General features: G+C 45.5%; 1 protein-coding gene across 1 annotated transcript in view; it reads left to right on the top strand.

Annotated features, from left to right (window-relative positions):
• Positions 1–1,048: 1,048 nt before the first annotated feature.
• The window catches only part of LOC138651923 (MOB kinase activator 2-like), a 31,852-nt gene continuing 17,744 nt past the window's right edge, over positions 1,049–15,156 (top strand). The window contains exons 1-2 of the mRNA XM_069742540.1: positions 1,049–1,248; positions 10,708–10,806. Coding sequence (XP_069598641.1) covers positions 10,769–10,806 — 38 coding nt within the window. The 5' untranslated portion in view covers positions 1,049–1,248; positions 10,708–10,768. The remainder of the gene's footprint in view (positions 1,249–10,707; positions 10,807–15,156) is intronic.

Raw genomic sequence — 15,156 nt, 5'->3', positions numbered from 1 at the left:
CATAGGAACACATGGAGCCGCACGCTTCGCTCCGGAGTGCCGGCACCAGAGCTTCGTTTCCACATGCGAGACATGGACGTGTTTCTCGCAAATCGAAACAAGCCCTTAGGCAGCCATCAGTATAGGTACAAATTAGGGATCTTTCTTCCCCCCCAACGCTAGTTTTCTCACGGTGTGTTTTGTTGTTTAGTTTTTGGTTGGTGGCATTTTAAAGAGATTTATCATAAATATATTTTGGGTTTTATATGATTATTTTATTTAATTATCCCAATCCAGATTGTTAAACGTAAAAATAGCTGCAGGCGAGAAAATTGGTCCGATTAGAGTTTGATCCAATTTTCTCCGAAGTGGAGAGAAAAAGATAAGTAATAAAAAATAATAATAATCTTTATTTTTATATAGCGCTAATATATTCCGCAACGTTAAGTTATCCGAGCATGATCCGATTTTTTTTCCACGGACCAGTGGAGTTGGATCCCATTCTCAGAGGCAAATCGTGCGTGCTGCGATTTTTTTTTTTTTTTCAGGCCTCCTTTCCACTTGAAAGATAAAAAACGGTCCGATTTTACGGCGGACCGAAAAAATGGAGGAAAATCATGCGAGTGTCATGCGATTTTTTTTTTATCGCACCCATTGACTTGCATTGGCGAGTCTCGTCCGAGAATCACAGCAAGATTTTTTTTTTCTCAGTCCGATTTCGGCTGAGAAAAAAAAATCGCAAATGAAAAGACACCTATTGAATAACATTTGTCCGAGTGCAATCCGATTTTTTTATCGTCCGTTTTTCTCGCAAGTGGAAAGGAGCCCTTAATAGGAGGGAAAAAAAATCAGAATAACATGGGAACAAATCCTATCTGTTAAAGGCACGGATAGCGCGAATGCGAGTTATTATACGGACAAGCCTAGTAGTCGCTGGATGGTGACATAATGCTTCCCTGGTTGCCATAGAATAGTACCGCCCTATGGGGCTGCAAGAGGCTGCCTGCAGTGAATAAGCCCAGTATGAGCAGGCAGGTTGGGGCTGGGCTATGTGCATGGGAAGGGGGAGGAGAGCATGTGGAGACTGGGCTGGAACAGCCTCTGGTTAGGCAGGTTCTCCTTCTTTTGTCTGCCACTGTGTTTTCAAAAAGCTTTAGAAGTTGTTGAGTGAGGCAGTGCATCTACCAGCTGGGACTGGACATAGAAGGACTACTTCCTCAGCAGGAGCTCTGGACACCTGGCCTCCCCAGGAACAGCAGGAGAACAAGGGTGAGTAGTTACTTGTATCAATCCCTACACTGTAGCCCAGGCCCTGCTGCCTTGATACATTTTATCTATATGAAAAAAGGGAGGTGATGCTCTTTATTTTATAGTGTAGACCCAATCTGTAGTTGTATTATTTAAAAAAAATAATAATAAAAGTTTTTTTTTCCCATAGCTTCTACAGCATGGGTTTAGTTTTGGGTAAAAGTATTGAGGGGTCTAATAATGTATTTATTGTGTACGGACCGTCCTGTAGGCGAGGATAAAGTTTGTGAAAAAAAAATTGGAAGAGTTTTGTTTATTTAAAAAGTTGCAGCTGTTTTATTTTTTAAAAGTTTCAACATTCTAAAAACAATAAACAAATAACAAGTGACCTCCATCATATATAAGTCTTGCAAGAGGGATTTTAGGAGGCACGTATTTGCAAAATGATGGTGAATTTGTTGGGATCGTTTTGCCCATCAGCTGGCCCCCGTCTCACCTGGCGGCTTTGGGGCAGGTTGTAACAGGAGGCCCTGCTTCCTGACTGACATTCCATCCGGCAGGTCTGGGCACGCGGAGGACATCTGCCACCTCGCTCGCAATGCTGGGAGTCTCCTGCAATTATTACACCTTTTTATTAATAATAATATAATTTATTTTTATTATAAAAAAAAAAAAAAAAAATACGGCCTTATCATGAAAACCATATGTATATCACGTGGCTGCTCTGTGGATTTTGGGCCATCCATGTGCGCACAATGTGATGCCAGTGTGTAAAGTATTTGGAACGGTGATTGTAAATCTGTTTTATAGTGCTGGAGCCTTTAAAAGCCATAATACCATATGGCACATTAAACGCGGAGACGTAGCATATGTCGTGTTCGATGGGCTGCAGTCGTAGCGTGGAGTATGGCCTTGTTAATAATTGTTCATAAGGATATAATTATATACCCTAGGACCGCCACGTAGTGGACATTTATATTCCCGGTTAAAATATTTGGACTCGAGCCTATCCGCCGTATGGACTGCAATAATAAAGGGTCTAGGATTAGAGATGAGCTTTACAGTTTGGGGGTCATTCCGAACACGGACCTCTCTAATATGTCCATTTGAAGAGACAGCTTCAGGTCCCCATTGACTTCTACGGGGTTTTCGGTACTCAAACCGAACTTTGGACTAAAGTTTGCTCGGACCCGAACTTCCACGGGTTCGCTCATCCCTATCTGGGATTTCCAAATCGGCAAAATGAAGGATTCATTGCTGCCAAAGGTTGACCATTTTGAGAATTTGGCGTTAGGCCGGCCCGTGCAAAACTGCACAATGGTCTCTTCCTGGTTTTGGTGATGCTGTGTCGGTGAGGTCGCGATCTAATGTGGTCAGCAGGTGTCGAAAAGCAAAATGATGGGGCATGTTAAAAGTCAACATGCCTGATCCTTTGTTCTCTAACTATAAGGCACTGATAGATTTGTGTGGCACTCTGCTAAATTGAGTGTGCATGTATAAAGTGGGTCAGAAGGGAACTAAATGCTTGTTTGGTGGAATATTGCCACCTTTTTAGCCTTGAGAATGGGCCTCTTGTTTGGCGCGATGTAGACTTAATTGTGTAATTTTAATTGCGGACGCTTCCTCAATTGTTAGATACCAGCAGGAACAAAATTCCATGGGAATGGCGAATATGTTATCTGTGGCATCTCTGTAAGAGTGAAGTCATAAAACGGTAAATGGCTTGCTCACAGGTAATTTGATTTCTCTTACTTTCACAGTCAAAGGATAAAAGGAAGCTGCTCAACTTTTAATTTTTGCAGCCTATGTATTATTACCATAGTGCTGCTGTTTAAAGGGAGTGTCCAGGATTAATTGATAACCTATCCAAGAGATTATTGTTGGGGGTCCGACACCGAGCATCCCCCTTCTGCTGAAAAGTACTGGAACTAAGCAATGTACAGGGTGTACCACATCAGCTCTGTACGTTATCTATATACGTAACCAGATATGGCCTGTATAGTTCGGGTCTTGCATCATCATGCTGGTTGGATACGATCATAAAGTTTGCTTTTAAGGATAGAGACAGTGGCGAAACGACAATACGTGCAGGGGTGGCAATCGCATCGGGGCCCAAAAAGTCCATTTGTCCTCTATAAAAAGTCCAATACTATTTTTAATACTTGCAATAATTGAGGGACCCATTGGAGTTTTGAGGTCCATGAGTTTCAAGTTGCGCCACTGGATAGAGGTATACCTGTAGGTGTGTAAATAAATATTATAAATTCCCTAATTTATCGCCAATCAATGGCCATACACATTAGATAAATGTCGGCCAAACCTGACAACTTCTGAGACTGGCCAACCTTTCAATGTTTCTGATTTTGCCTTCACTCTCTCAATTGCAAATTTTGGGAAAACAATAAGGATAGGGCATGTTGCGCTTTAACATGCCCAATCCTTTTTTTTTTCAATGGAAATCAGTCCCTCTCCCTCTCTCCCGGCCGCAGGCCTCCAGATCCAAACACAACAGCCTTATGGGCATATATGAGACTAGCTATTGAACCCGTTCTATGCCCGGATGGCGAGCATTTATATTGGTATATGGTCTCCATCCTGGTATGTGTTGCTTCCATCCTGCGCCCTAATCTTGTCAGGTGCTGCTACCATCTTGCGCCCCCATCCTGTCATGTGCAGCCCCCATCCTGTTTTGTGTGCCTCCATCTTATGTGCTACTGTCTTCCTGAGCACTCATCCTGTCACGTGCTCCCATCCTGTACCCCAATCCTGTCATGTGGTGCTCCCATACTCCACCCCAATCCTGTTATGTGCTGCTACCATCATGCGCCCCCATCCTGTCATGTGCTACTCTCTTCCAGAGCCCTCATTCTGTCATGTGCTCCCATCCTGCACCCCCATGCTGTCATGTGGTGCTCCCATCCTGCACCCACATGCTGTCATGTGCTGCTCCCATCCTGCGCCTCGCCCCATCCTTTCATGTGCTGCTCTCATCCTGCGCCCTTATCCTGCCATGTGCTGTCCTATCTTGTGCCGCCATCCTGTCATGTGCTGCTCCCATCCTGCGCCCTTATCCTGCCATGTGCTGTCCTATCTTGTGCCGCCATCCTGTCATGTGCTGCTCCCATCCTGTCATGTGCTGCTGCCATCCTGCGCCCCCATTCTGACATGTGCTGCTCCCATCCTGCACCCCCGTTCTGTCATGTGCTGCTGCCATCCTGCACCCCCGTTCTGTCATGTGCTGCCCTATTCTGTCATGTGCTGCTCCCATCCTGCGCCACCGTTCTGTAATTTGCTGCTCCCATCCAGATTCCCCATACGCTGCTCCATAAAGGTTGATGGCCCCATAAGATGCTCCATAGTATATGCCTCATATGCTGCTGCATTATGGTTGATGGCCCCCATAAGATGCTCCACGCCCCATATAATACTCCATAAATGTTGATGGCCCCATAAGATGCTCCATAGTATATGCCCCGTATGCTGCTGCGATATATAAAAAAAAAAATACCATACTCGCCTATCGTCGCAGGGCGCCGAGTGCTGTGGGGTCTGAGCAGGCGGGGACACCGGCGCGCTGAGGGGGTCAGGTGCCGGAGTCGCCGCTAGCTCAGGCCCCCGACACGTGCTATAGTCACCTGGTCCTGACCAAGTGCTGGGTGCCGCTACGTCTTCCGGGTCTTCTGGCTGTGATTGTTTAGTCAGATAAGTCTATAAAGGCTTCGGGCAGAGTGACGCTCCCAGCGTTATATTATAGATGGGTTTTCTTCTGGGCCGGAGACCTGCGGGCGGTCTGTGCATCCTGGTCTGAATACGGATGTGTGAATTTGGCTTTAAAGGTAAAGTATAGTTGTCAGTTTTCTCATAGACAGCGGGTTTAGATGGTGCACTTTGTAGCCCTGTTCATGGGATACATGGATGTCCCATGACATCAGGACCATATGTTTGGTGCTATTTTTCTTGGGCCTTATTGAACGGCTGGGGTCTCCATTCTGCCGATCTCTAGCTTTTTGCAACACTACAACTTTCAGCATGCATCCACAGCCTGCACCATTGGTGCAACCAATAGTCACCGCACTGTTTCTGGTGGATTTACTGGAATATATCTGGTTTCTATGGGGTCTGCCCCATAGTCTACGATCAATAATCTCATACATTGGACACTGACCAGCGTTAATCCTGGAGATGAGTGGTGCCACTTATCCACTGCTGTATTTACACAGCAACTCTCTAGCCATGCTGATTTTAGGGATGAAGATAATTTCCGTCTCCTATAGATGGCATCTTAAGATAAATCGCTCTACAGATATTCAGTTTCTCCTGATTATACAGATCATTTATGCAGCTGCTCAAAGGAAGCCCCTTTGTTTCTGGGTCGCTTGCAGTTTGTTTTCCTACTTTCCGTTGAATTCTTCTCCTTCCTCCTTTTCCTTCGTGACCTGTTTTTTCTCCACTCCCATGTACTTTTGCTTTTAAAGGTTATTTCTTGACTTGACTTGAACTTGAAATTGTAGCATGGGCATCAGATCTGGGAAACAATGTTCCGTTGGCTACCCTACACCGGTCTACTGAGGCTTCTGAGATAACGTATCACAGACCTTCATCTCCAGGAGACTGGAGACTTTCCATTTGTGTTCTGACTTGGGTTTTTTTTCCCACCTTTTGTGACATGAAGATGCCGGAAATCTAAACCTGTGGTTGGCAGCCAAGAGGGAGCGGAAAAAATGCCAAGAAACGCAGTAGTCCTTTGGCAGAAGGAGCTTCAGGATATAGAATCTTCTGGGTCATTTATTTTCTTAAAGTATGGAAGTCTGTACTTAATAAAAGTCTCAAATCTGCTCCTCAACAAAAGCGGATCTCAGAGAGTCGAGGAAGATGGCTAACTAATGGATCGGGATATGCCGGCGAACTCGATGGGTCTAGCTTCTTGATATCTGACCTATTACTTGGAAATTCCAAAAAGTTACAAAAACTACAAAACATGTTAGTACAAGTTGATAGAAAGTATCTCCTTCAATGGTCTTGATGATAATGAGCATCAATCTAATTGTTGTGTTCCTGGAGAAAAGGAAGCAGAGTCCCAATGTGGATGTCATAATTAGAGCTTGTCATGGAAACCTGCTAATAGTTGTGTGACCATGGTACTCAAGTGTCTGCCACAATCAAGGTCTTCATCTTGTACTGTCTGTATGAATCTGTGTCATATCTTGACCTTTCAAAGGTCTCCAATGGTGGTTCCATTGGGCGGAATTAAGAAATGAAGCTATCAGTATGTGATTGGTCTTGAGGAGCCCACCGATTAGGCTGTGGTTCTGTCATTGTTGGTCCAGGCTCAGTAGACCATGTGCCTCTCGGCTTCATATGAACATATTGTAGGCCATCGTGAGGTTGAGCAGTGCAGATCCTGAGTCAACCCTTCCATTTCCTCTGGGCTAGTCCTCCATAGTACTCCCCCCAAAAAACACAAAAATTGCAAATGCACACATTAGGCCAGGTCTCCTCGACCAAGACCACTTTCCGACACATGCAGTGGTCACTAGGGAGAGAAGTAATTTCCTGTTTAAACTTCACGTTTTCCCTCTAGTTCAGAAGGTTTGGAGACTCTACCAAGAGGTATAACTAACGATGTCCTCACCTACCACGAAGTGTATGTAAGGCGCCCTCGTTAAGTAGACCTAGCCAAATATAAATGGTCGGACCCTCAAGACCGCTTCCTTATGATTTGCATTTCTTAAAAGGCTCCTGGCGCAGAGAATAATAACAGTAAATGTTTTTTACTCTCTGTAAATGATTTATATCTGAGGAATAACAATCAACTATTCATGTATCAAGGTGAAATCGGTAATAAGGTGCCGCGCTTATCATGGGAGATCAGTTTGGCTGAAGGTAATGGGTGAGAGGTGTGAACCGATGCTGTGGGGGAGGGAGACTGTCCTTGGAAAGTTACTGTACCAGCAGTAGGCTGTTTCTCAGGATAATGTGAAGATTAATCAAGGTTTCCTTTAAGATCAATAGAAAGTAAGAATTCTGGTTCCATTGATCTTTCTTTTCCATGATGCATACACATCCTGGCACGTTGATGACCTCCTTGGCCAAAGTACAGTACCACCAGGGTTAAAGACCACATACTGTATAAATAAAAAATAAATACAATTTGTTATATTTATTTTTATTCTTTTCTTGACCAAGCCGCTTTTTCCAATGATTGTTTGTTTTGTTGTTGTTGACCAATATCCACCCTCTTTGGCGTCCATTGATCTTCTCTTCGGCGTAATGCCGAGGCTTCACTTGTGCAATCGTGTCTTCGATTGCTCTTTATTAATAATTGACACGGTTGTAAATGCACACTCCTCCATTCTGGCCTACGCTGCTGCCGGACTATTTTTAAGCCGCCGGTAATAAAAGAACAGGAAACCTTATATCCTCATTTTCCATTACACGGATCTTGGAACGTCTTGATTCTGTGGGATGGTAATGTGCAGTTGGTGACTGCCAGCTTATGACCTAAAAAAAGGGGGATGAGAGGAAGGAGAAATTTTGGTCTGGCCTGAGTAGAAAAAAGTGCTGCTGCTGCAGAACCTCTTGTAAAATCAGTCTGTGGCTTTTAGAATCCAGAGTTTGAACTTGTCATGTTTTAAACAGAACTAGAATGTAACAAAGTTGTTTGGTCTGCCCGAGTAGCAACCATAGAAAAATAGCTCAGGAGGAGACCACCCAATGTGTGCGGAGTACAGTCGTCCTAACCAGGACACAAGCCGTAGGTTCCAGGATGCTCCGTGTATTTGTTGTAGTTTCCCTCTCTACATGCCGATGTTCATCTTCCACACTGTCCACAATTTATTTGGTGGCCTCTAACTTTGGACTATATGCGTAGAGTCTAACTTACAATAAGGCCACCTTTGCAATTCATTTTCTTGTACCAATAGTCTTGATTAAAAATATCCATTTTTTTTTTTTTTTCAAATATCTACAGCTCCTATTCAATGCTGTGTTTCCAGGGTTACAGACTACAAATAAACCCTGTGTAGTCTGATCCTCCTCCGTGTTTTTTTTATTTATTTTTTTATTTGCTGCTTGATTCTTTTTTTCCTGTACACAATTGATGGTTCAGCCGGCAGCGGTCTCATCTCTTCCATACCTCCGGCAGGGACTTATCTCAGGGAGAACAAAAGAATCAACAGTCCAAAATCTGACATGTTGGATCCTTAACACCGACTATCCATTCTCCGTGACATTAGATGAACGTGTTTGGGGGGTCTTATTTTTTTTTAATTGGATAAGCTTTTAAGATGACTAAATGCACAGTATTTGTGTTCTATAACCATGGAGATGCATAAATCTGCATAGGAGCTGTATACAAAAAATTGTAAGAATTTCATATTACTTTTTTTTTATTTAAAATTTAAGTATTTTAAATATACTTTTACCCAATTCCTTCATGCAGGTGTTATAAGCATTTGAAAATTGCTGCTAATAATTTATTCCCCCAAGCCAGCCCCTTTTTTTTTTTTTTCTTTTTTTTTTTACAGACCATGCCTCTCTACAAGGTTTTCACGCCTTCTTTTAACCTCGTTAATGTGTGATTAGGGACACAGAAGCCCTGTCTAATGGCTGATATTTTCCAAAATATATCTGATGACTGATATTAATCCAGAAATTGATTCTCTGACCCTTTTTTTTTTTTTTGTATTCATTTTTTTTTTCCAATTAATTCCAGTTCAGTATTTGTAGCCAAAACCAGGAGTGGGTGATAGAAACACGTCACCACTTCTGTATTTCTTATACTTTTTCCTCCGATTGTTCCACTCCTGGTTGTGGCTTACAAATACTGATGAGAGAATCTGATCATTTGTCCTTTATCCAGTCCCCTAAAGGAATTTTTAATGTGCGGTCTGTGTTGCGCACCGCACCAGTCTATCAAGGAATGAAACCATTCTGATATTGCTGATTGTCAATAGGGAGCTTCTTTTTTACATTCCTTAAATATAAATGCAGCGACTATCTATTTGTACAGCAGCAATGCTTTGCATGTTAATGGTCAATGTTCAGCTAAATATAGACCCAGGAAACGTACGAGCCTCGCAGAGCTGACAGACGGCTGTGATATGGTGGAAAATATGGATAATTCATGTATTTGTACGGTGATGATGACTATAGAATACATTATGGGGCCGCGGGAGCTGTCGACAGTCCGGATGAGAATTCATGCTGGGAATGTTTTACCGTCTGGGACGAGTCCCTCCACTACTTCTCTATTTAGATAATATTTATTCGGAATAGGATTATTATTATTATTTTTTTTTTTTTATCCGAGCGATGGAAATTAGTTTTTCCTTATTAGGGCTGGAATATAATATAATGCAATGGGCATGGAAGCTAAAGTTGGAGTATTAAACTGTTTATTTTTATTGTTTTGGATTTTTTTTGGACCATAATGTATCCAAACGTGATTTTTTTTTTTTTAGGTGGATTAGTCTATAAAGGGTTATCTGTAGGGATAGGGGATAACTTGCTGATCTCTGTGGGTTGGACAAATGCGTTCCTGAAAACTTAATTTTCTTGGCATCTCCATCCCAAAGGGAGCGGCGGTGCGCATGTGAAATCTCCACTCCATTCATTGTCTATAGGACTGACGGAAATAGCCGAATGGATATGTCATGTAGACAATGTATGGAGCGGAGCTCACGCATGTGAACTTCTGCACCCTTCAGGCTGGAGCTGCCGAGCCCTGTTCGAAGGAATTGCGCCACTCGAACCCAAAGGGACCAGCAAGTTAGTCTATAAGGGTAGGATGGGGGATAGCTTGCTGATCACTGTGGGTTCGAGAGGCGCAATCCCTGAGAACTGGGCTCTGCAGCTCCAGCCTGAAGGGTGCAGAAGTTCACATACGCGAGCTCTGCTCCATACATTGTCTATAAGACAGCCAAGTAAAGCATTCAGCGATTTCCATCTGTCCCATAGTCAATGAACGGAGTGGAGGTGGCTCATGTTTAACGATCGGCCAGGTATTCCACATCCTATTAGCAGTGGTGGGGATAACCCGTTATGGTCAATGGGAATCTGACCTCCACCACCCCCATCCCTCCACTTATCAGCGGACTGAACATACGCTGCATCCTCTTCATTATTCACGAAGCACAACTCCATTTTCTTAAACTTCACCAACACTGTAGCAAAATACTGTTTTTGCCTCACTTTTGCTTTAGGAATACGTAGATGTTGCTATGATTGTTTTTATTTTTTATATTTTCTCTTGAATATTTTTTTTACACAAATCCGATCCCTGGCAGCCACCTGGTGTCTCTGACGTTAATAAGCTACACTATTGTTTTCTGGTTGATCTGCACATTAATTGCAGCCCTGGTAGTTATGCGAGAGTGCGGTTTCAGGCAGGTCATCTGCATTACACTGCTCTTTTGTTTCGTGTGCACATTTATATCCCATGTATTTAACCTTCTGATGGTCTTTTGGATTCATCCCCAGGTCTTGAGACTGAAGGTGGGAAGCAGCTGCTCCTCTGTCTACACTGAAACTTACCGGCACAATGGTGTTTCAAGCAGTAGGAAAACTTTTGGGGAAGCAGTAAGTATTTTTCTATAACCTATTTTTCCAATGTTGTTAACACTTTGTTTTGTCAAACCTAAAAAACAGGCTATGTATGATAAAGCCATTGTAAAAAGTGATTTTTTTTTTTTTTTTCTTTTGGTTATCGTGATGACCAAATGGCATATACGACATTGTTGAACGTGATCGTCCAGCCTTGTGATTAGGCGCCATATAATACCATGTACGGCCAGCCACGGCTTCCTCCTGCAAAATTCCAGTAGATCCTCCAATTAGTCAGACAATTGCTCCCTTAAAATGATTCCTGTATTAAAGGGATTTATTTGCCTTGGAAGGGAAGAGATACTGATGACCTTGCATTATCTGGGGCCTGCCGTGATGCATGCGCAATATTTGATGTTTGTTGGCTGTGCATGAATCCTGGCAAGTATCTATTAGCACATCATCCACTGTCGCCCTCTGATATGGAAGTAAGAGGAGCCCGAAAATCCATTTAACTTCGATTCACCAGATGGCCAAAAATGGATTTTCCCCCCCCCCCCTCCCAAAAAAAAAAAAAAAAACGCTCAAAATCTCTAGCTACTAGTTGTCCTCCTCCAGTCTGACTCTGTTTACTACTGCCCTTTGTAAGGAGTTATCCGTTTTGGGCTCCCGCTCTGCCGGCCGCCTCTGGGCTCCCGCTCTGCCGGCCGCCTCTGGGCTCCCGCTCTGCCGGCCGCCTCTGGGCTCCCGCTCTGCCGGCCGCCTCTGGGCTCCCGCTCTGCCGGCCGCCTCTGGGCTCCCGCTCTGCCGGCCGCCTCTGGGCTCCCGCTCTGCCGGCCGCCTCTGGGCTCCCGCTCTGCCGGCCGCCTCTGGGCTCCCGCTCTGCCGGCCGCCTCTGGGCTCCCGCTCTGCCGGCCGCCTCTGGGCTCCCGCTCTGCCGGCCGCCTCTGGGCTCCCGCTCTGCCGGCCGCCTCTGGGCTCCCGCTCTGCCGGCCGCCTCTGGGCTCCCGCTCTGCCGGCCGCCTCTGGGCTCCCGCTCTGCCGGCCGCCTCTGGGCTCCCGCTCTGCCGGCCGCCTCTGGGCTCCCGCTCTGCCGGCCGCCTCTGGGCTCCCGCTCTGCCGGCCGCCTCTGGGCTCCCGCTCTGCCGGCCGCCTCTGGGCTCCCGCTCTGCCGGCCGCCTCTGGGCTCCCGCTCTGCCGGCCGCCTCTGGGCTCCCGCTCTGCCGGCCGCCTCTGGGCTCCCGCTCTGCCGGCCGCCTCTGGGCTCCCGCTCTGCCGGCCGCCTCTGGGCTCCCGCTCTGCCGGCCGCCTCTGGGCTCCCGCTCTGCCGGCCGCCTCTGGGCTCCCGCTCTGCCGGCCGCCTCTGGGCTCCCGCTCTGCCGGCCGCCTCTGGGCTCCCGCTCTGCCGGCCGCCTCTGGGCTCCCGCTCTGCCGGCCGCCTCTGGGCTCCCGCTCTGCCGGCCGCCTCTGGGCTCCCGCTCTGCCGGCCGCCTCTGGGCTCCCGCTCTGCCGGCCGCCTCTGGGCTCCCGCTCTGCCGGCCGCCTCTGGGCTCCCGCTCTGCCGGCCGCCTCTGGGCTCCCGCTCTGCCGGCCGCCTCTGGGCTCCCGCTCTGCCGGCCGCCTCTGGGCTCCCGCTCTGCCGGCCGCCTCTGGGCTCCCGCTCTGCCGGCCGCCTCTGGGCTCCCGCTCTGCCGGCCGCCTCTGGGCTCCCGCTCTGCCGGCCGCCTCTGGGCTCCCGCTCTGCCGGCTGCCTCTTTCAAATTCAAAAAGAGTGTATGACCAATTATAGAGCATGGGGATCAACACAATTCTCTGGTGTATTATACTGGTATGTGTACCAAAAACCATTTTAATTTACTGTGGAGGAGAAGATCCAGTGTATTTATAGCCCCTTAAAGGGGTTATCCACTTTACAGACAACTTTTTTAAATGAAGTAGTCGCCCTTGTAAAATAAAAACACATACCCATCTCCCAGGACACGTGATCTTGCTATGCCACGTGAGACCTGCAGCCGCTATTGGACTGCTGCGCTCTTTCTTTATTTGAACAAGCAAGATCGCAGCATCCCAATATTGTCCGCTGATCGGAAGCACGTCCAGTGAGACGCGGCGTCGGTGCAGGAGTTGAATATTTGTTTTTGCTTTACCATTTAAAAAGGGTTCATCCAGGTAGTGGACACACATACTCCCTTAAATCAGTATCTAGGGGATGACTATCTGAGTACAAATATGTGCTAGGAAAAGTCCTTTATTGAGGTGCAATGACCAAGTTCCTACTGAAATGATGGGGTTTATCACATTTAGAGCTGAAAATAAGTTTCTTGCGGACACACTTTTTTTTTTTTTTTTTTTCTTAAAAGGAATTTCAGAAATTATTTTTATGATAATGTAAATAAAATTTCAGCATTGAAAACAACAATGTTGTGATGATCAAATAGATTGCAATAGCTCCGTCATGTGTCATGGCTTCATTCCTGGATGACTGCCGGTTGCAGATATGATCACCAGCCCTTGTATAAGCAGGATAGGTTTATTTGTCGGTGTCCTTAGGACAATGCTGAGACAGGGAATGCTGGAGTAGACGAGTGTTGCAGAAGGGGTTTACATAATTCTTGTATAAACATTGTAGGGTGTAAGGCCGGCTAGAGACATTAGATTTGTTTGGATTTGCGGCTCGGACCCCTATCACGTCCATTAACATTCCAGTTCCGCTCAGCTAAATCTGAAAAGGGATGAGGGACTGTCATCAAATAATCAAGAGGTCATACCGGGAACATCCTGTTCCATCTTTGTCACCCCACCCTTAAAGTTGCTCATACACTTATGTCCCCCTATAAGTATTAAATGAGTTTGTGGGACCAGACGACCATGTGATGTGTATGGGTTCTCGCCACTATCCTCTGATGGAAGGCGACTCCGTCAGTTGGAATTTCGGCATCCATTCGTTTTGTTTTTAGGAGAGATGAGCTTCTCCCACCCAGACACCTCTCCTTGCACCATATTCAAAATTATTTATGGATTTCTCATGTATGTTGGTTTTGGGATGGATGGATAGACCTATCCCAGCAGTTATTTGGGTGCAATTTTACTGCAAACTTGAAAGAAATGTTTATGGATTCAACTATTCATCCATACACTGTAACGCGGTTCTTGTTACATTTTGCTAGTATATTAAGCTGTTTTTCACGGTAGAGCCAATTCTCACTCAGGACTGTGGAACATCAAACATCTACAAAACTTTTGCCAAGGATTCTTTTATAAAATTCACTTTGGTTTTTCCATAGTCTAAAGATCCCCAGTACCCTTTAGATGGTTGTTCGTATTTTGCCCCAATCTCTCATGCGCATAAGTGCTCATTCGGCGGAGTGCTCTTGTGTTCGGAGAGCCGCTTCTAGACATCTCTGCTGGTGGCTTATCTCTAGAGAACAAAAGGATCAGCCGTCCAAATTCGACTATGCCGGATCCTTATCTTTGCCGACAATCATTTATTGGGGGTCCTATGCACATGAGACTTTCTGCTGAACTTGTCGATGTCGGTGGGTTGACCCTACGTTGGTCTAATGTGCATGGGGGCCTTAACCGACATTGGGGGAACTCGTTGATCACTAGAATAATGTAGCAATGGCCTCAGTGCCACTTATGTTGGCTTTTCCTAGTGGCCACATAATCGTCAGTTGACTATAAAGAGAGCTGAGTGTATTTGGCTGGAGGCAAAGTGGTGTGATACTTTCAAGGGGAAATGCTCTTTAAACATTTTGGACCCTCTTTAATCACAACAAACCTCTCATTAATGTTTATTTATTAGGAGATTTTCCTGGAAGGTGCACACTGTCCTTATGAGAGCTTTCTGGCTAATTAGAGGGAGAGAATTGCAAGTAAGGCTGAGAAGCACGGTGGTAAATGAGGGTGAGGCTTGGAATAGCTGCACTCCCAAAATGCTGCCTGACTTTCTTGTTCTAGCCAACGCTGTAACGCGTCACTTCCCATCATTATCATAAAAATTAAGAGGAGTCGGTGATCACACCAGGCAAAAGGCAGGTGACTTCCTTCTGAATCGTGTCCAAGGCGTTCAGATATTGCATTGATTAATTTAATATGTATCGTAGCCTTGTTTTATCAAACAGGATTACACCTTCCCCCACTTTGTAAAAAAAAAAAGTCTTCAGGATTTTAAAAAGTGGTACAAGAAACAATATGGCCAAATACCGAACTAGTTTGTCACTCGACTCTTTCCATAGACCGAATTACCAAATAGATGATTTTTTTTTTTAACAACCCTACAAAGGAGGCCGTATTGGGTTTGTGTGATGTTAGTGGGGTAATTCTAACTGCGGCTAGAAACGGAACCGTTCAGGCCTTGTATTGCGGCTTTTATGGACAAGAACA

The sequence above is a fragment of the Ranitomeya imitator genome, chromosome 10, assembly GCF_032444005.1.
Source record: "Ranitomeya imitator isolate aRanImi1 chromosome 10, aRanImi1.pri, whole genome shotgun sequence".
Classification (NCBI taxonomy): domain Eukaryota; kingdom Metazoa; phylum Chordata; class Amphibia; order Anura; family Dendrobatidae; genus Ranitomeya; species Ranitomeya imitator.
Note: the sequence above shows the minus strand (reverse complement) of the source record. Positions and strands in the feature narration are given on the sequence as shown.